The 22715-nt window shown below is 33.4% G+C and overlaps 1 protein-coding gene across 2 annotated transcripts in view; it reads left to right on the plus strand.

The window, feature by feature from the left end:
- Window positions 1-22715, plus strand: part of ATRNL1 (attractin like 1) — an 804411-nt gene that overhangs the window by 88277 nt on the left and 693419 nt on the right. For both annotated transcript variants that reach the window (XM_064595308.1, XM_064595309.1), the window contains exon 9: window positions 17374-17557. In XM_064595308.1, the coding sequence (XP_064451378.1) occupies window positions 17374-17557 (184 nt within the window). The remainder of the gene's footprint in view (window positions 1-17373; window positions 17558-22715) is intronic.

Below are 22715 nucleotides of genomic sequence, written 5' to 3' on the forward strand. Positions count from 1 at the left end.
CTCCTGTTCATGAGCCTTTGGGTTGGGTACTTGGTTAAATTCACACAGCAGCAATTTTGAGACATCTTGATAAAAATATGTATATTTATTATATTGCCAAACTGTCCTTCAAGTGTCAAGGTTATAGAAAAAACAGTTTGAACATGGAAAAACTCAGGTAATTCTGTGTATTTGTCCCCTTACCTGAGAAATCTAGTAGAGTAAAAACGTGCAGACTTTTTCGTAGAGGTCTAGATAGTAAATAACTTAGGCTTTGTAGGCCACACAGTCGTATTGTCATTACTCAGTTCTGCTGTTGAGTCTGTACACAAGCAGTGATATAGAATACATAAATGAATGAGTATGGCTGTGTTCCAGTAAAACCTGATTTACAGAAACAGTTGGTGGGCTGGACTTAGCCTGTGGACTGTAATTTGTCAACCCCTCTCCTAGAGAATAAGTGTCATCTAACAGAGATGAATGGGAACGCTTTAGGTAAAAGACTGGTAGAGGACATGTATTTAGTTTTAGAGTAAGACTAAAACAAGGGTAGAGATGTCAGTAGACAACTAGTATGCAGATAGTATGTGTTCCTTCTAAGTAGGAAGAATGCAGCTAAAAATGGGAGAAGGGTGAGAGAAAAAGAAAAGCAGAAAAAGAGCCTGGATTCTTGCATAGGTAATTGATAGGAGTCAAAGGATGCCATTTAACTCTTTATACCGTAAAGGTCAATTGATCCCAATTTTAGTTTTTGAGCAGGCCTAACATTCTGTGAAGACTGTTATTTCGTAAATCTCATTCTTTCTTAGAAGTCTTTCAAAGAACAAAGAGAACATTTTTTTACTTAAAAAATATAGAATAAAATATTCTGTCTGCAATTATAGATGCATCTATTGGATGATTTTATTTTATTTTATTTTATTTTTTTTAAAGATTTTATTTATTTATTTGTGAGAGAGAATGAGAGACAGAGAGCACGAGAGGGAGGAGGGTCAGAGGGAGAAGCAGACTCCCTGCCGAGCAGGGAGCCCGATGCGGGACTCGATCCTGGGACTCCAGGATCATGACCTGAGCCGAAGGCAGTCGCTTAACCGACTGAGCCACCCAGGCGCCCTATTGGATGATTTTAGAAATCTAAGATACACTGTAGGATCTTAGTGTTTTTTTATTATGTTTTAAAACATGTTGCTATTTCATCTTCCTAGAAATTAATTCATTGCTCATCAGTTATTACCAACCAATGCTAAAAAAATTAAAATAACAAGAAAACAAGTTACTTAGGAGGGTGATACCAGAATGAAATATATGGTCACTTTCCATTTTCTTATTGCAGTGCCCAAAGTATTTTATTACATTTAAAGAAGGCGTAGAAGAAGACTGGGGGCACCCTCATTGTAGCCTGCTTTTAGCTTTTATTGAACACAGTAACTGGATTCAATGAGGTAGCAGGGGTTGTGATCCTAATGCCAGAGAAAGTAGAATTCAGGACACTGAAACATTGTACAAGTCAAGAATACCTTATTGTATTAAAAACCACAGTTCACCATGAAGATGATCTAAACAACACAATCAAGCAATGTTAAGAATATATATCAACACAAACCTGGATGGTTTATGGATGAAGTACCTATGGACTTCTTAAGTATGCATGGAAAACTCACAAAAAGTGAGTAGATTATATATATATATATATATATATATATATTTAAAGATTTTATTTATTTATTTGAGAGAGAGAGACAGAGAGAGAGCATGAGAGGGGAGAGGGTCGGGAGGGTCAGAGGGAGAAGCAGACTCCCTGCCAAGCAGGGAGCCCCATGGGGGACTCGATCCAGGGACTCCAGGATCATGACCTGAGCCGAAGGCAGTCGCTTAACCAACTGAGCCACTCAGGCGCCCGTGAGTAGATTATATATTAGGGTATAAAGAAAACATCAGTAGATTCCCCCAAAATGGAGATATTAAATAAAACCTTTAGGGTAGATACAAGCTTAAGTTACAAAATAGCTAAAAAATAATGACAGTAAAAGCAATACATATAAGAATCTATCAGATAAGCTTAAAGCACTTTATCAGAAGAATATAGCATTAAATAACTATATTAATATGAATGAAAATAGATGAACCACATTCCCAACTCAAAAAGCAAGAAATAGAACAAACTACACACACACAGAAGTGCTAGGAAGCAAATAATAAAAATAACATCTGAAATTACTGATGTAAGAACAGAAAGACAATCAACTTAATAGATTATATTTCTGTTTTTTAAAAATATTAAAATAGATAAGCCTCTAGCTAGCTCATTTAATCAAGAAATAAGGGAGGAACTACAAATATACAAAATAAGATGATAAGGGGAGAATAATATTGGGAAAGAGGAAATTTTTTAAAAATGAGACTACTTTGTACATCTATGCAAATAAGTTTGAAAATTTAGAAGAAATGGATAATTTCTTAGAAAATAACAGTTTTCTAAAATTGAACCCAGTAGAGATAGAAAGTTTATATAGATAAGTTTCCATAGAACAAAATAGAGAAAGCACCAGGCCTAGGTGATGTTATAGGTTAACTTTAACAATGCTTGTAAATTCTTTTAGAGAATAAAAATGGAAGGAAAACTTACAAATTTATTTTCGAAAGCAAGTATAACATTGCCACCTACAGTTATCTCAGAAATAGGAGATTATAGACCTGTATGATTCAAAATGAGTTAACATGCTTTCCCTTAAATATCACCACAAAAATCTTAAATAAAATGAACAAACTTCAACACACACCATGATCAAGTAGGATATAACTAGGATTCCAAGGATTGATTCAATATTAAGAAATATATTAATAAAATTCACTATGTTTGTAGGTCTAGGGAAACCATGCTAAAAAGCCCATTCCTAATTAAAACTCTTGAAAAATTGAAATGGATGTTTGAACACAATAAATCTATCTATCTATGTCAATCCAAAAGCCAGCGTCTTATATGGGGAATCAGGCATTTGTGTGAAGCTTAGGATCAAAACAAAGATGCCCACAATCTCCATTACTACTTAACATTTTTCTGAAGGTAGTAGAGGAAACAATTAGAGGAATAGGACTTTGATAAGGGAACTTAAACTATTTGCAGGTGATAGAGAATTCCTGGAAAACCTTACACAATAATAGGGCTAATTGAAACAACAAAACAATAAAAGAACTCAGCAAGGTAACAGGTTGTAAAATTAATATGCAAAAAGGACGCCTGGGTGGTGCAGGTGCAGTTCAACGTCCAACTCTTGGTTTTGGTTCAAGTAGTGATCTCAGTGAGATTGAGCCCCATGTTGGGCTCTGCTCAGCGGGAGTCTGCCTAAAAGACTCTCTGCCCCCCACCCCATAAATCTTTAAAAAATTAACATGCAAAAATCAATATCCTTCCTTTATACACTAGGCAATTAGAAGATAAAAGGAGGAGAAAAACACATTTAGAATAGCTACAGTGAAGCTAAATCACTTAGGTATAAATGGAACAAGAAATGTTCAAATCTTTTTAAAGAAAACTATAAACCATTCCTGAAAGTCACAAATGTAGGGACAAAAAACCCCACCTAAATATATAACAAAAATACATATCAATTCCATTTCAAGGAATTTATGCTTCAGTTTTATTTCCAGAGATATAAAAACACTTTTTTTTTTTTTTGGTATGGACAGAGTTATTCACTGTAACATTATTTAGAAACTACTTCAATTGCAAACATAAGGGAGAGGTGGATAAAGCATGGTATATCCATATTAGTGGAGTACTATGCAGTTGTAGAAAGAGTGAAGAACTCTTTGAAATCACATGGAGTGGTTTCCAGGATATATTAAGTGACCAAGTACAAAATAGCATATATAACATACTACTTTTTGTATAAGAAAGTAGGGGAAATCAGAAAATACTCTTATGTCTGCTTATATGAGCAAAAATGAACACTGGAAGGATAAACTGGAAGATAGTGATGTTGGCTACTTATAAAAGATGGTGGAGAATGGTGTGGAAAGGACAGAAAATGAAAGTGTATTTGCCTTAAGTAGTTTTGACTTTTAGAAGCATATTGATGATCTACGTATAAAATAATCAACAAGGAAAGCAAGAAAACTCTAGAACAATGCAAATGGAAACAAATGAACTCAACCATGTTTCAAATGAATAACACAAATCACACTGAAGAGGAAAAAAATAACCCACATGCTTTTTTAATACAGTATATGGTTACATGTCCTCAGTCTAGGCGTGGATGTGGGGAAGAACTGCAAACAATTTTTTTAAGTTTGTTTTTTGAAGGTTTTGGTGAAGCAATTCTACATTATTTTGGGTGTATTTGCAGATTGGAAAAATGGTAAATGTGTTGTTGGGAGCTAAAATTCTCAACGTGGAAGATGGGAGATGCAAATATGAAATGGGGAAGGCAAGGAAGAACCCTGCCTGATGGATTGGAGTTGGAGGGATCAATGTGAGCTTGTGATTAGGTAGGTAGGTAGTAGGTAGACAGACATAAATAGGCAGGCAAGCCCATAGTTACAAGTGTAGATTCTTCTGAAAGGGCCTAGAAGCTAAGACACCCCAGTAGTAGTGAGCACAATGATCACCCATATTGCCAGATCTAATTTTTAATAACATTCCCAAGAAAAGAAAACAGAGCTCCTTGGAGAAGTGGCTGATTCTAGGGCTATAGCAGGAAAAGTAAGGATGAACCTGGTATATCTTGTTATATCAAATTAAGGAAGTGTTCAAGAAAATGACGGGTTCTGTTAAAAGCACAGAGGAATCAGCTTGAAGGGGGTTCCTTTGGTAAAATCTAGGATACTGTAAGCATCAGAATAATTTAGGAAAGTAATAAATTATAAACTTGCAACAACAGGAATCGTGAGCTTATACTGATAATGGACAGACTGACAGACAAATGGGGGGGGAATTTCTTTCTTTCTTTTATTATGTTGGTCACCATACAGCAGGGAAAACTGCACAGAATGCTGACTGACATTGCTGGAGTTGCGAAAAAAATCATCATTTTGCAATAATTGTAGTAAAAAATGGTTTGGGAACGAATCATCAATAGGTGTTAAATCTACAGGGTGGGAACAAATTTTTGATGAGATGTGCATGGTATTTAAGTGTCTTTCTCACAGATTGTTTATAGGGTGCACAGAAAAATAGTACCTTTTCTGAGTGATCAAAATTCACATCACAAACCATGGGAAATTACATTGTGTGCCTCTGGATATGATAGCTGCTGAGAGAAATATCACTGAGAGCAGGGTTTGGCAAACTGTCTATACAGGTTAAGACAGTAAATATTGTGGGCTTTGTAGATTATACAGTCTCTGTTTCATCTACTCAATTCTGTCATTGAAATGTGAAAGCAAGCCATAGATAATATGTAAATGAATAAATATGCCTATGTACCAATAAATATTTACTTACAAAAATGAGCCACTGGCTAGATTTGGTCTATGGGACACAGGTTTCCTACCCACTATTCTGAGTGGGACTGCAAAGCTAAATCTAATTGTTAAGCAGTATCATACAAACCTCAAATGAGGAACTTTTCGTTCAAGAAGGCCAAGAGCTTTATTCTTCCAAAATGTCAGTGTTGGGGCGCTTGGGTGGCTCAGTCAGTTAAGCCTCCAACTCTTGATTTTGGCCCAGGTCATGATCTCAGAGTCCTGGGATTGAGCCCCATGTGGGGCTCCTCATTGAGTGGGGAGTTGGCTGGAGATTCCCTCTCCCTCCCTGCAGCCCCTCCGCCCCTGTGCCCCTCTCCTTCTCTCTAAAATAAATAAATCTTAAAAAAAAAGTCAATGTCATGGGAAACAAAGACTGAAAAATTGTTTCAGATTAAAGGAATTTTAGAAACTCAGTGAAGGGCTTGACATTTATTATTAAAAGAGTTTCAGGCCATTATTGCTATAGGCTCACAATTCTAGTATCTAAAGACTTAGTTACCTTGTCCTTTTATTGGGTCAGTGGTCATTTAATAAGTTCAACTTTGCCTTCATCCTAGGAATTGACAAAAAATGTTAAGAGTAAACCATTGACAATAGAAAAAAGAGATGGAGAATGGATAGATTAAAAGATATTTGATAGACATGTCAGAATATTGGACAACTGTAATGTATGGATCTCATTTAGATCCTGATGAAACAAACTTAAAAAAAAGCTTATAAAATAATTAGAAATTTGAACACTGACTGGAAACTTCCTGATATTAGATAATTATTAATTGCCTGGTTTGCTCTTGTTTTTGCTTTTTTTTTGAGAATTGCTGTGCAGACCTCTAGGGTTTTGGAGCAAAGCTATAGTCTCTTCTACAGATAACTTTTTGAGAAAGTTCCTGTTTTGCTAGACTTGCTGCCTATTATATGAGTATAATTATTTTTTCCCTTGGCTGGATGACTTTCAGTTGTTAATACTTATCCCAAAAATGTTTGGTAGAAATTGGCAAAACCATCTGGGTTTGGGATTTTCTTTGTGGCAAGGTTTTAAAAGTATGGGTTCAATTAATCTCATAGTTATAAGAGAGTTTTTCTCTCTTCTTGTCAGAGTTGGCATTTGATTATTTTTTCTGAATTTGTCTGTTTTATTTAAATTTTCAAGTGTATTGACCTAAGTTCTTCATAATATGCTGTTAGTGAGGTTTAGAATATTTTATAGCTATGCTCCCCTTAAGTTCCTAATATTGGTTTATTTGGACCTTATTGTCTTGAGCAGATTGTCCAGAAGATTATAAGTATTAATACTTTTCAAAGTACCAACTTTGGAAGTTACTGATTTTTTTGTATGTTCATTTGTCTATTCTTATTTTTATTATTCCCTCCTTTTAATATATTTTGATTTGTTAAGCTTTTTCCCTTTCTTTATGTTGGTATTCATTGTCTTTCCGGTTTTTTAAAAATGTTTTTAAAAAATATATGCATTTCTTCTTTATAGTATCTTTTTAAAAGATATTTTAAATTTGGATAAACTATATAATTTATTAATTTTTATAGTGTGTGGGTTTTGTATTCTGAGAGATCTTTGTCAAGGCCACAAAGGTTTTCTCTTACATTTTCTACTAGCTGTTTTATAGTTTTGGCTCTTATCCTCAGATCTATCATCTATTTGAGTTAATTTTCATATATGGTATGAAGTAAGGGCTGAGGTTTTGTTTGTTTGTTTAATAAATATCCAAATTTTCCAGTAACATTTGTTGAAAAGATTTTCCTTTCCCCATTGAACTACCTTGGTAAATGTGTTGAAATGTCAGTTGACCATATGAGTTAATGTTTGGACTCTATTTTGATCCACTTACGTATATTATGTTTACTCTACAACCACACTTCATTGATTACTGTAGCTTTATAACTGAGGTAGTGTAAGTCCTGTGTTATTTTTTCTATTTTCAAAAAATTTTGGACTATTCTATGTACTTCACATTACCATATAAAATTTAGAATCAGCTGTCGATTTCTTAAAAAAAAAAGCTTGTAGGAATTTTAATTGAGGTCTAATTACATATACAAAAGCGAATATTGAGTCTTTAATATTGATTCTCCTAACTCATGGACATGGTATATTTCAGCATTTATTTAGGTCTTCTTTAAATTTTTCAACAGTGTTTTCTAGTTTCTAGTGTACTGGCATTGCACATAGTTTGCTAAATTTATACCTAAATATTTAAAATTTTTGTTATTGTAAATGGTGTTTTGCAGCTATTTGTGCAGTGTAATGATTGTCATGTTTGCCTGTAAATGGCACTTAATTTCAATTTACAATTGTTGATTACAGTATATAGGAAAGCAATTGATTTTTCATATTGAACTGGTATCCTGCAACTTTGCTAAGCACACTTACTAATTCTTACAGCTTTTTGGTAGAGTCATTATTTTCTACATAGATGATCATGTGTTAAAACCATGATAATAAATTTTGTTTACTTCTTCCTTTTCAATCTGCATGCCTTTGACTTATTTCTTTGTATTATTGCAGTGGCAGTATCTCTGGAACAGTACTGAGTAGGAGTAGTGAAAGCAGCTATTTCTGCTTTTTTTTCCCTGTTTTAGGAGGGAATGTTCCAGTCTTTTAATTATTATGTTAGTGGTACGTTTTCTAGATGCTTCTTATGTGGTCAAGGAAATCCACTTTTATTCCTAGTTTGCCAAGAGTCTTTTTCATCAATGATGTTAAATTTTGTCAAATAATTTTTATGCATCTATTGAGAAGATCATTTGTTCTTTATTTTTTATTTCTTTTTTTTTTTAAAGATTATTTATTTATTTATTTGACCGAGAGAGACAGAGCAAGAGAGGGAACACAAGCAGAGGGAGTGGGAGAGGGAGAAGCAAGCTTCCCGCGGAGCAGGGAGCCCGATGCAGGGCTCAATCCCAGGACCCTGGGATCATGACCTGAGCTGAAGGCAGACGCTTAACAACTGAGCCACCCAGGCACCCCTGTTTTTTTATTTCTTAATGTGATGAATGACATTGATTTTCAGATGTTAAATAACTTTTGCTTTGTTGGGTAAATCCCATTGGTCATAATGTATTTTCTTTTTCATATATTGCTGGAATTGATTTGCTAAAATGTTAAGGATTTTTATGTTTATGTTCATAAGAGATACTGGACTAGAGTTTTCCGTTTTTATAGTCTGTCTGGTTTTGCAATCTGGTAAAGTGATTTGGGGAATGTTTTACTCTATACTATCTTCTGTAAGAATTTGTGTAGAATTGGTATTATTTTTCTCTTAAATTTTTGATGGAGCTCACCAGTGAAACTGTCTGATTCATGAACTTTCTTTGTCAGAAAGATTTTGACTATTGCATTTATTTTCTTTAATAAATGTTAGAGATATTCAAATTACCCATTTCTTTGTAAATGAGCTCTGGTAGTTTGTGTTTGAAGTTTGCCCATATCATTTAAAGGTGTTAAATTTATTGGCAAAGTCATTAATTATATTCTCTTATTTTTTTTAATGTTTGTAAAATGTGTAGTGATATCTCTCTTTTATCTGATATGAATTATTTGTGTCCTGTCTTGTCAGTTTGACTAGAGATTAATAGTTTAAACAAATTTATTGATCTTTTCAAATAACTAGCTTTTGTTTCCCATTTTCTATTTTTATTGATTAGTGCTCTATTTGTCACATTTCTTTCCTTATTTGGGTTTTATTTGCTCTGTTTAATTTCTTAAGGTGGGAGAATAGATCACTGAATTGATTGAAACTGTTTCCTTCTTTTTAAAAATATGTGTTTATTACTATAAATTTCTTTCTAAGCCAGTAGTTCTCAAACTTTAATATACATAAGAATCATCTGGATGGTTGTTAAAATAGATTGCTGTGTCCTAAACCCCTGATTTTCTTATTCATTATGTGAGTATTGATGCCAGGAAACTTCCATTCTTAAAAAGTTTCTAGGTAATGCCATTTGCTACTGTCTAGGAACCATCCTTGAGAATGATTGCTTAAGCTCTGCTTAAGCTGTCCCCTGCATATTTTGAAATGTATTTTTGTTTCCATTTAATTCAAAATATTTTCTAATTTTCTTTGTGATTTTTTTTCGCTGGCTCCTAGGTTGTTTATTAGTATTGAGTTTAATCCAAATAGATGAAGATTTTTCAGATATCTTTCTTGTCATTATTTCTTGTTTCATTTAGTTATTGTCAGAGACTATATTTTGCTATTAAAATTTTTGTGAGTCTTCTGACTGAGAATATAGTCTATCTTGGTGAATGTTAAGTGTCAGTTAAAAAGGATGTGTCTTCTGGTGCAGTTGGTTGGATGCCAAATGCATGATGATGGATGGAGTTGTTCAAGTCTTATATATCCTTACTGGTATTTTGTTTAGTGTTTTCCTTAGTTTCCTTAGTTACTGAAAGACTAATGTAGAAACCTCCATTTATGGTTGTGGATTTAAGTATTTAATTTTTTTGGTTCTATCAGTTTTTGCTTCATACATTTAGATGTTTTGTTATTAGGTATTTATACAATTAGAATTTCCAGGTCCCTGAAATAAATTGTCTGCCTTCATTCCAGGTTATCTTCTGTTACCATTTCTCTTATCATCTGTTTGAACGGCTTCTTTAACATATCTTTTAGAGTAGGTCTGCTGGATATGGATTATCCTGGTTTATCTAAATCCGAGAATCTTTATTTCACAGTCATCCCTGGAGGATGGTTTTGCTTGTCATGGAGTTCTGAGTTAGTTATTTTTTGGCATTTTAAAAAAGTGTTGGGCACTTCTGGCCTTCATGGTTTCTTAGGATGAAAATCACAGTCATTCAAACTTGTAATTTGTTGTTTTTCTCTAACCACTTCTGAGATGTTTTGTTCATCTTTAGTTTTCAGCAGCTTGATTGTGATGTGTTTAGGTGTAGATTTCTTTCCGTTTATCCTGTTTGTGATTTCTTCAGCTTCTTGAATCTGTAGGACCAAATTTGTTAACTATACTTTTTGTTTTATTTTTGTTGAGGTTGCTCTAGGGGTTACAATATACATTTTCAATTTATCAGATTCTACCTTTACATAATGTTCTACCACTTCACATATAGTGTTAGAACCTCTGAACTTCCTACATTTCTCCTCTTTTCCTTTGTGCAAATATTATGTCTCATATGTTATGAACACCATCATAAATTGTTATGATTTTTGTTTTAGAAAGTAAGTTATCATTTTTAGGGAGACAAAAAAGGAGAAATTATGTCTTTTATATTTACCTACATATCAACCTTTCCTGCATCCTCCATTCATCTGTATAAATCCAAGTTCTATCTGGTGTTTACTGTTACTTTCATTCAGCTTGAAGAAATTCTTTGTCATCTCTTGTAGGGCAAATCTGGAGTAGTACATAATCTCTGTTTTATTTATTTATTTATTTATTGTCTGAAAAAGTTTTGTTTCATTATTGGAAAATATTTTGTTGGGTATAGAATTCTACCTTGATAGTTACTCTTTTTTTTTGGTAGAGAATTCTTGGTTGACAGTTTTTTTCCCCCTTCTGAGTAGTTTAAGAATGTGAGACTTTATTGTCTTCTGACTTACATTCTTTCTGATAAGAAGTTAGTTCTAATTCTTATTTTTGTTCTTCAGCTTGTACATCTTTATTACTTCATGTTGTTCCTTGGTGTGGGTTTCTTTTCTTTTCTTTTCTTTCTTTCTTTCTTTCTTTCTTTCTTTCTTTCTTTCTTTCTTTCTTTCTTTCTTTCTTTCTTTCTTTCTTTCCTTTCTTTCCTTCCTTCCTTCCTTCCTTCCTCCTTTCCTCTCCTCTTCTCTCCTCTCCTCTCCTCTCCCCTCCCCTCCCCTCTCCTCCTCTTCTCTTCCTTTCCTTTCCTTTCCTTTCCTTTTTCCTTTCCTTTCCTTTCCTTTCCTTTCCTCTTTCCTTTCCTTTTTCCTTTCCTTTCCTTTCCTTCCCTTCCCTTCCCTTCCCTTCCCTCCTTTCCTTTCCTTTTTCCTTTCCTTTCCTTTCCTTTCCTTTTTCCTTTCCTTTCCTTTTTCCTTTCCTTTCCTTTTTCCTTTCCTTTCCTTTTTCCTTTCCTTTCCTTTCCTTTCCTTTCCTTTTTCCTTTCCTTTCTCCTTTCCTTTTTCCTTTCCTTTTTCCTTTCCTTTTTCCTTTCCTTTTTCCTTTCCTTTCCTTTTTCCTTTCCTTTTTCCTTTCCTTTTTCCTTTCCTTTTTCCTTTCCTTTTTCCTTTCCTTTTTCCTTTCCTTTTTCCTTTCCTTTTTCCTTTCCTTTCCTTTCCTTTCCTTTCCTTTCCTTTCCTTTCCTTTCCTTTCCTTTCCTTTCCTTCCTTTCCTTGCTTGTATTTCATTGATCTTCTTGTTTTTGTGAATTTATACATTTCTGTGAATTTGAGAATTATTTCTTCAAACATTATTTCTGTCCACTTATCACTACATCATTTCTGGAACTGTTATCACACTAGATTAGAGTGCTTTAATATTTTTCTACAGGTCCCAGGTTCATTGTTTTTCAGGACTTTTTGTTTGTTTGTTTGTTTGTGTTGCTTCATTTTGGATAGCTTTTATTTCCATATCTTAAGTTCACTGTTCTTTTCTCCTAAAGTGTCTAAATTGTGTTAATTCTACTCAGTGTATTTTACATTCAGATATTATAGTTTCCATTTCCAGGAGTTCTGTTTGTGTCTTTTTTATCTTTCATTTCTCTCTTATCATGTTCATGTTTTCTTCAACATTATTGAACGTATTTGAACATATTTGTGATAGCTTTTGAGACATTATTTTCAACTACTTTTATCTTCTGTGCTATTTCTGGGTCACCTTCTGTTGACTGATTTTTCTTCTTGTTGTGGGTTATATTTCCTTTGCCCTCTATGTTTGTTAATTTTTTAAAAAAGTATTTATTTATTCATGAGAGACAGAGAGGCAAAAATAATAAAAATATGAGAATGTGAATCATAATTAATTTTACATTTTGAGTTTATCACCTGTATCTGAACAAGATTGTTTCCTTAATTTTTCATCTGAAACTACCATACCACCTGTGGGTTCTTTAATTGAACTGCTAGTGACTAACCCTTGAGAAATACTGCTGTAGTGTTTAAGAATACAGCCTTTGGTGTTAGACCTGTATCGTAGGTCTTATACTTTTAATTTTTTTTTTAATGTTTGATAAGTAGTTAAGTGAAATATTGCATTTCATGATGAACTGCCCATTACTTGTAAGTGAATATATATTTTTAATTGAACTTTTTATTTTGAGATCATGTCGATTCACATACACTTGTAAGAAATAACAGAGTGATCCTGTGTACACTTTATGAAGTTTTCCCAAATGGTATTCTTGCAAAAATATATTACAATATTGCAACCTGGATGTTGACACTGGTGCAATTCACCGATCTTATTCAGGTTTCCTCATTTTCATTTGTATTTGTGTGTGCATGTGCGTGTATTGTGTACTTGTGTATGTGTTTAGTTCTGTGCAGTTTTATTGCATATTGTTTCATGTATCCACCACCACAGTCAAGATATAGAATAGTTATATCACCACACGACTCCTTCACATTGCCCGTTTAAACCACACCTTCCACTCTCACTCCCCTCCCGTCTCTCACCCTTCATAATCATTGATCTGTCCTCCATTTCTAGAATTCTGTTATTTCAAGAATGTTATAAAAGTGAACCATTTACATTTAAGTTAATTTTGATATATTAGTGCCTTGGTCTGTTATTTTATTATTTATTTCTTCTCTGTTTCCTATTTCTTGTGCCTCTTTCTCTCTTTACTTGTTTCTACTGGGTTACTTGGGAACAATTTTTAGAATTCCATCTTGATTTACTTAATAGTATTCTTGAATGTATCTCTGTATAATTTTCTTAGTGGTTGTTCTACATATCGACTGGGGTACCTGGGTGGCTCAGTTGGTTAAGCATCCAACTCTTGATCTCAGCTCAGGGCTTAATCTCAGGGTCATGAGTTCAAGCCCCACATTGGGCTCCACACTGGGCATGTAGTCTACTTAAAAAATGTGTGTGTGTATATATGTATATATATATATATGTATGCATACACATATTTATATTTATGTGTGTGTGACTTATCACAGTCTACTAGTATCAGCATTTTACCACTTCAGGTGAAGTGTGGCAACCTTGCTTTCATTTACATCCCCTTACCTTTTCCACTTTTAAATATCATTGCTTTCAGTATTAGATGATGTTATAATTTTTTCCTTCATCAGATATGATTTATAGACCTCACAGAGGAGAAGGATAGTCTATTGTATGTAATCATATTTCTGCTGTGTTGTTCTTTCCTGAATGTCTGAGATTCCTTCTTCTTCTTTTTTTTTTTTGAGAGAGGTGCATGAGTGGGGGGATGGGAGGGGCTGAGGGAGAGGGAGAGAGAGAATCCCAAGCATGGGGCTCAATCTTATGATCCTGAGATCATGACCTGAGCTGAGATCAAGAGTTAACCAACTGAGCCACCAAGGTGGCCCCTGAGATTCCTTCTTTAATTATTTCATTTCTGTTTAAATATTTTCCTTTAACCATTCTTTAAGGAGAGGGTCACATTTGAAAATTTTTTAGTTTTCTTTCTTTTCATCTAAGAGTCCTTTTTTCCATTTGATTCCTAAGGGATAGTTTTGCTAGAACAGAATTCATGCCTGACAGTTCTTGTTTTTCAGCACTTGAAAAATGTGCTACTTCCTTCAGGCTTTTATAGTTTCAGGTGAGAAATCCACAGTTATTCAGAATGATGTTGCCCTATAACTAATGTGCCATTTCTCTCTGGCTGCTTTCCAGATCTTTTTTTCTTTGTGTTTAGTTAATTATAAGTTTTCTTATGATGTATCATGGTGTGGATTTCTTTGAATTTATCTGATTTGGATTTCTCTAAGGTTCATGAATCCGTAAGTTCGTGTCTTGTACAAATTTGGATGTTTTTAGTCATTGTTTCTTCAAATACTCTTTCATTTCCATTCTCCTTTTCTTCTTTTGGGATTTTAATGATATGAATGTTGAATCAACTGTTATTGTCCCAAAGCTTTCTGAGATTCTGTTGACTTTTTTTTCAGGCTGTTTTCTCTATTATACAGATTGGGCACATTTTATTGATCTGTCCTCAAATTTACTGATTTTGTCTTCTGTCAGCTCCACTCTATTATTGAGTCTGTATATATAGTTTTTGCTTATTATTGCATTTTTCCCCCTAAATTTCTTTGTTTCTTTCTTTTTTTGCTGAGATTTGTTATTTCAAAAGAACTTGCAATTGCTTGTTGAAATGTTTTTATCATGGCTACTTAAAAATGCTTGTCAGGTAGTATCAGCATCTCAGTGTTACTGTCACTTGATTGTTTTTTTTTCATTCAGTTGTGATTTTACTGGTTCTCAGTATGACAAGTGATTTTTTGTTTTTAATTGTAACCTGGACATTTGGCTATTGTATTGGGAGTCTTTGGGTCCCATTTAAATCTGTTTTAGCAGGCAGTCCCTGTTTAGGTTTATTCTTCAAGTCTTGTGGGATCTCTCCTTCCAGTCTCGATCTGGTGAGGAACAGGAACTCTTTCCCTGTCTGCTTATTTTAAACAGTGTTTGCTGGGTCCCTCTTGCTGATGCTGCTAGGATCACCTGGGTTGTCCATAGGACTCCTGTTCAGTTTTGAGGAGGAATAAGGCTACCTGCGTTGCCTTTTCATTGCTTGGTTGAGCAGTTGAGAAATGTTGGGTTTGCACAGCCTTCTTCTGTTGGAGGTTAAGGAGACACCCATTCTCTAGTCCTGGAGTCTGTAACCAGTCTGCCTTTACACTTTTCAGATTTGTCTCTTGCACTATTTCCAGAGTCTGTTGTTGTACTTAGTGGGGAGGAGAGGAAGAAACGAGTCTATACCATTTTGTTCCACTTATCAACTTCTAAACTTTTAATGTGGTACTAACTCTAGTTTTTAGTTTTTCTAACTCTAGATTTCATCAGCTGTAAAGAAGAATATGCAATAGTAAACCTGTCAAAGGGTTATTATTAAATGAAATAATGAGGTGCTTCTTGAGACATAGTATATGTTCTATTAGATAATGATGCTACAGCTTATTGCAAAGTTGTTTATTGCATTATTGTTTTTAGGAACAAATTGAAACCCAAATGAGTCACGATGTAGAGTTATTTAAATAAGTTATGTGTCATTAATAGAATGGAACTTAGGTGTTGAAAAATAATAAGTGGGTCATGGAAGAATGCCCCAGTTGTTTTAAGTGAAAAAATAGCTGTAAAATAACATGATTTTTTGGTACGAGTATTTATAGGTATAGATGCAGATGTTTGTAATTTAAATGTATTTTGTATATGTGTAATAAAATATTTAGAACAATATTCTGAAAATAGTCTGAACATAACAAATTGTGAAAAATACCTCTAGATAGTGGGTTGGGAGAGAAGGTAATATTCACTTTTACATTAAAGACCTCCTTTATTTTTTTGGTAAGAAGCATGTTCATCTTTATTAAAAAGAGAATAAATAAAAATATGAAAACTGTCAATTGGGCTATATGAGTAGAACTTTAATAAGTGGTTAAAGAGTATTAATCAAATTATTTCTGATAAGTTATTATTAATGTCATTTTTTAGAAATTACCTCTAAAATGTAATACTCATTAGTTACAAGTGTGCTTTGAAATTTCTTCACATATGTTTAGTTTTATCAAAATAAAATTGGCTTAGTGACTCCTTTTGATACTTCTATATTTAATGACCATTGAAGTATCACTTTCTTCACTACTTTAGAATTATGTAAAAGTGAACAATTTTTAAGATCACTTTTATTTTCTGTTACTTGACTTGAGTATTTTCAGTTGAGCTGCCTACTATGCTAAAGTTTAGATGACTAGTTAGAGGGAAGATGGAGGTGTGGTTTGGGTGGATACCTAAAGACCAATGACAGATTTCTATATAGTTACTCTTTATAATCTAAATTTTCTAAGGCAAGGATCTGTGTTTTGTTCATCTGCATATTCTTAAAAGCATGTCTTGCATATGATTGATGGTCATATCAATTTGAGTTTGCAGTAAGAAATGAGTCCCTTTTAGATATACCAAGCAGAATGGGATTTAATATAGGGAGTTAGTTACAAGAGTATTAGAGACAACAAAATGAGGGGATCACCCAGAAACCTGGAAGCTGCTACACACTAAGGCTGAAGCCCAAGACCACATTTGTCACTGAGCTACTCTAGGTGCCGCTGCTGTCACTGAGCAGGCACTAACCTGCTGCTGTTGCTGTGTGGTCATCGCTGCTCTTATCCACTGTAGTCCCCTGCATGGTCCTGCTGCTAGAGATGAAGGTAGAACGTCTTCATTACTCTCACCTTCTAATCTCTCACCAGTACTCCCCTTGGTGGAACCTATTAGTTGATATAGCTGTCAAGGAAGTCCTGAAAATTCAGTGTTTAGGTTTTCATTCTTCTCTGTAGAAGGGAAAGTGAGGCTTATAACCAAGAGTTGAAGGACCAGCATGGGCTAAAAATTGCTAAGGATGGGGATCATATCTTTTTTAATCTTTGCTGTATCAGTAACTAATTCAGAGCTTGTCACATAGTAGGCTTTCTTTAAACTATTTGTTAAGTCTTTTTCTCAGGGCTATTTACAAATACAGAAATTTATGTGAGAATAAAGTTTTCCTTTTTCTGTTGCACATCCAAAAATTTGGCATTTTCAATATTTCAGAGTTTAATCGACAGAAAGACCAGTCTTACTCAACTTCAATCTCTAACATCTAACATAGTAACTAGCATGTATTTAATAATTGTTTTTTGATTAAATGAATATTAATTATACTTAATTTACTCATAAAATGTGCTGTTAGAATTTACTTATTGGTAGTTTGGTGATATATTAGTTATATTTTTAAATACTCTTTGAAGTTCATGATTTATCTTCTTTCTCTTACAGCATCAAACACTTGGCTTGTTCCAGAAACTAAAGGAGCTATTGTTCAAGGTGGATATGGCCATACCAGTGTGTATGATGAAATAACAAAGTCCATTTATGTTCATGGAGGCTATAAAGCATTACCAGGCAATAAATATGGATTGGTAGATGATCTTTATAAGTATGAAGTTAACACTAAGACTTGGTGAGTAGATTGGGTAAAAGTATGATGAGAAACTTTGTCACAGTTATATTTTATGTTCGTATAATAGTGGTATTTATTAAATATTTTCAGGGAAGCATTCTTGTCCTTTTCCCCTGTTTATTTCAACTAATTCTCTTGTACAGCAAAGGCACAAAATAACACATTTTCTATGTATTCATTATCACTGTAAGTGATTGACTTTAAAATGTTTTCTGATTACATAGATATACTATTCTGTATGCATTACTTGTAAGTGCTGATCTCATGTTCAATTCAGATGAGCAAATTTGCTTACCAATGTAACTTTGAGCTTTGATATTTTCTGCTCTGTGATTTTTTCTTTGCATTCATATTTTAATGTCATTTGTAAATTTTAAAAGCATTTCTTCAGTTTCATCATCTAATTTCCTATGAAATGCAAAGCTTGTGCATTTAGGTATTTTTTATTTTGTTGATTTTTATTGTTGTTATAAACAGTGTTACATTGTACATCTTGTACTGATTTTCTCATGCAGATATGTGAGAGTTTTTGTAGGGCATATAGTTAAAAGTGAAATTGTTGTGTCTGAGGATATTTGTATCCTCAACTTTACTACGTGTTGCCCAATTGCACTCCAAGTCACTGTGGTAATGTATACTTCCACCAGGTAGATGTGAATGTCCCTGTTTCTTCATATTACCACCAACATTTGGTAATTGTGAGGCTATTTTCCTCTTGTACTTGCAATGGATTTCCTTGGTATCTTAATGATATTTATTGTGCATATCCAGATCACTATTGTGACTAGGCATCTTTTTATGTGTTCATTTGCCACTTGTGTTTCCTATTTAGTAAATTGCCTATTTATAACCATAATGTTCTCTTTTATGTTTGAAATATCATTAATTTTTCACTTATTTTTTTCTATATGTATGCGTTTTAAAATAGAATTTTTTTTAATAGAATTTTTGTTGTACTCAAATATTTACCTTTGTAAAACCTGGGCAATGATTCTGTTGTTGTTTTAAGACATTACACATTCTTTTAAACTCTTATCATGAAATTACTTTATGCATTTGAATAAAATACAGTTTTTCACCAAATTCTGATTTGTTCTACCCCCTTCACTTTCAAACATACATTCTAATTTTTATTTTATTTGAAAAAGAAAGATGGATTAAAAAAATATAAGACATTTCCTTTGGATGATTTGGTAATTTTTATTTTGTCTAATCAATTCATTATTATTCTTTATATTTTTATAAATATTAAAACCAGTATATCACTTTTTTCTTTTATATAATTTATGCATTGCATTTTATTTTCTATTTTAACATTTCTAACTTTTCCTCTTTTTTTGTTCTGATAGCAAGAGGAACTGTGATTTAGTGATTAAGGCACTGTAAATCTGCTTAACATATTTTTGAGATGTGAATGGATAAGAGAACTATGGGTATTATTTGAATGAATTCAAAATAAGAGTTACTTGTTGCTCACCACTTGACTGGGATTTGCTCAGATTTTAACACGTTTCCCTTCCTGAAAATTTCCCATAGTGAACTTTTGCGTAGAAGAATGTAATTATCAATCTTGGCAATTTTAGTATATGTGCAAATAACATTGGATACTTATCCCTTAGAATTTATTAAAATAATTTGCAAATTATTTTTAGTACCTTATTAGAAATATATTATAGATGCATGTGATACTTTACTGTTTTATTGGTTTCTGTGTTTTTAAAAAATATCAGTAAAATTATTAGTGAGTACTAAAATATTTTTCTATTACTCTTAAAGTTTTGATACTTCTTGTTAGCCTAATTTTAAAGTTTGCTATCCTATAGCAATTAAAGTATGTATAAGGTTTATTTGTCAAATGTGATGTAATTTAAAAATGTCACTAATATATATCCATTATACAGATTGATTTTAAGTTTTTACCACCTCAGAACCGGCTTTATTTTTTAGTAGATACAGTTTAGTAGATGGGCTACTTCGTTGAAGATTAGTAAATGTGTGTTTGGAGGAATTTTTTTTCATTGGCATAATGGATTATCTTGGAATATTATTTCCACTGAGAAAAATTAGGAATTACATCTTTTTAGGCATCTGAGAACTACTAAAGCAGTGAGAATCTGTGGGTCAATATCTAGGATAGGTGGAATGTCAAGGAAGGTAAAATTGGCATTTTGTGAAACTATTTTCCTTTAGAGGATAATAAATCCTGAAAGCTGTTTAAGAGCTTTTGTCAATTGGGGCGCCTGTCAGTTGGGGCTCAGTCATTAAGCGTCTGCCTTCGGCTCAGGTCATGATCCCAGGGTCCTGGGATGGAGCCCCACATCCGGCTCCCTGCTCGGTGAGAAGCCTGCTTCTTCTTATCCTGCTCCCCCTGCTTGTGTTCCCTCTCTCGCTGTGTCTCTCTCTGTCATATAAATAAATAAAATCTTAAAAAAAAAAAAAGCTTTTGTCAATTAATACGGAGGACCTAAATTGGATTTCCAAGTGTGCTAACGAAGATAGACTTTGCTACACACTTAAGGATTTGGTTTACTCCCTGAAGTTCTAAGCCTACTAGTGTGGATAAGTCCACTTTGAATCATTGGATTATGGTGATCTGCCCATAGACTAAGTAGCTGGCAGAATAAAAGTAAATACTCTCTTGAGGAAGGTAATATCACATAGAGCCTCAAATTATTTCTTCAGAAAACATATGCAATATCTGATACAAAATAAAACAATGATAAGTCTTAGAAAAAGACAAGGTATGAAAAAGCAGCCATTAGAAGCATAGCTATAGGATAGTGGTGTTTTCAGACAGAAACTTTAAAATAAAAGGTAGAAAATATTAGGAGACAAGTGGAAACTTTTACTAAAGAATCAAATGGAAATTATAGAAATGAACAATACATTAAATGAATTAAGAATTCCTTAGATGGGTTTAACAACCAGTTAGACACAGCTGAGGAGGGATTAATGAAATGGATGATCATACTGTATGGTGACTAACAGCATAATAAACTTAAAAAAAATAAAATGCAAAAAAAAAAAAAAAGAAATATCATGGTAAAACTAATGAAAATCCAAACATGAAGAGAAAAATTTAAAAGCAGCCAAAGGGAAAAAAGTCATACTCTCTTTAAAGGAAAAACATTAAGACTGACAATGATTCTTTTTCTTTTCTTTTCTTTTCTTTTCTTTTCTTTCTTTCTCTTTCTTTTTTTTTTTAAGATTTTATTTATTTGACAGAGACACAGCCGAGAGAGGGAACACAAGCAGGGGGAGTGGGAGAGGGAGAAGCAAGCTCTCTGCTGAGCAGAGAGCCCGATGCAGGGCTAGATCCCAGGATCCCCAGGATCATGACCTGAGCCAAAGGCAGATGCCTAACGACTGAGCCACCCAGGCGCCCTCTCTTTCTTCTTGCTTTTATTTATTTATTTGGGGGAGAGAGAGAGCATGAGCTGGGGAAGGGACAGAGGGAGAGGGAGAAGCAGACTTCCCTGCAGCACCCCGGGATCGTGACCTGAGCCAAAGGCAGATGCTTAACTGACTGAGCTACTAGACTAACAACTGATTTCTTAACTGAAAAAAATGAAATCTAGAAAACAGTGTCTTCAAATTGCTGAAAGGAAATAGTCATCAACCTAAAATTTTGCACTTAGTGAAATATCTTTAAAAAATGAAAGCAAAATAAGGATATTTTTCAGAGAAACAAGAATTAAAAGAATTTGACAAGAGCAGACCTCCAATAAAGGAGATACTAAATAAAGGAAATGCTATTAAAGTAAAAGAAAAATGTTCCCAGATACCGGAAGGAATAGAGAACGTAAGGGTAAATTTAAGTAATTATTTATTATTTTAAACTATAAAAGTAATAGAGGCTTAAATGGATAAAAAACTTGAATGCATGATAATATCAGCTCATAAGTCAAGAAGAAGGGTAAATGATGTTCAAAATACTAAGGTTTTTGTTACATGTGGGAATTAATAAGAGAGCTAATTCATAGTAAACATTAATAACTAAGGATTTAATTGTAATCATTAGGCAACAAAAATAAAAATAGAACTTCGTATCTAACAAGCTAATAGAAAGGAAAATAAGAATACTACGTAATGGATTTGGAAGAAGACAAGAAAAGAATGGAAAAGGACAAAGTCTAGTTGGGATACATATAAAGGAAGTAGGAAATGTATTTAACTCCAGATATGTCAATAATTACTCTAAATGTAAGGGAATAAATATTCTAAATTACACTAAATGTAAGAGACTAAATATTTCAATCAAAAGCTAAGGATTTTTTGGACTTGGTATAAAGCAAAACCATGTGCTGCTTAGAAGAGGTACAAAAGTCTAAAAATATTTGGAAAAACAGAAAGTAAAAGAATGGAAAAAAGATACACAATTGCTAAACAAAAGAAAGTTGGTATAGCTTTACTAATACCAGACATGTAAGAATTTAAGTCAGGTATCTACCTGGAAGATATAACAGTGAATTTATATGTACCTTATAATATGTGTTAAATAAAGCAAAAAAATGACAGAATAAAAGGGGACAAATTATATTGGGATGTTTTTAATCCAATTGTCTTGGGATCTGATAGCATAAGGAGACAAAAAGCAAAAACCAGAAAAGATATGAATGATTTCAGCAGCATAATTAATAATTTTGTGTTCTTTGGTATTTGAGAGCATATTATCTTATGACTGCAGAATATACACTGTTTTCAAGTACATTTGGAACATTTTCCAAAATTTACTATATGCTGTGTTTTAATGCAAGTCTCAACAAATTTTTTTTTTTTTTAGATTTTTTTTATTTAGTTATTTGAGAGAGAGAGAATGAGAGAGAGAGCACGAGAGGGAAGAGGGTCAGAGGGAGAAGCAGACTCCCTGCTCAGCAGGGAGCCTGACGTGGGACTCGATCCCGGGACTCCAGGATCATGACCTGAGCCGAAGGCAGTTGCTTAACCAACTGAGCCACCCAGGCGCCCTCAACAAATTTTTTAAAAAGGTTCAAATTATACAAAATAATTGAGCACAATGAAATGAACATAGAAGTAACTAGAAAAACCCTAAGATGTCTGGAACTAATAAATTTCTTAAAACTAATTGGTCAAAGAAATTATATTAAAAATTAGAAAATATTTTGTACTGAATGATGACAGATCAGAATGTGTATGA

The sequence above is a fragment of the Mirounga angustirostris genome, unplaced genomic scaffold (assembly GCF_029215605.1).
Source record: "Mirounga angustirostris isolate CCGP_5_RB_7025 unplaced genomic scaffold, mMirAng1.0.hap1 SCAF_6, whole genome shotgun sequence".
Lineage (NCBI taxonomy): Eukaryota > Metazoa > Chordata > Mammalia > Carnivora > Phocidae > Mirounga > Mirounga angustirostris.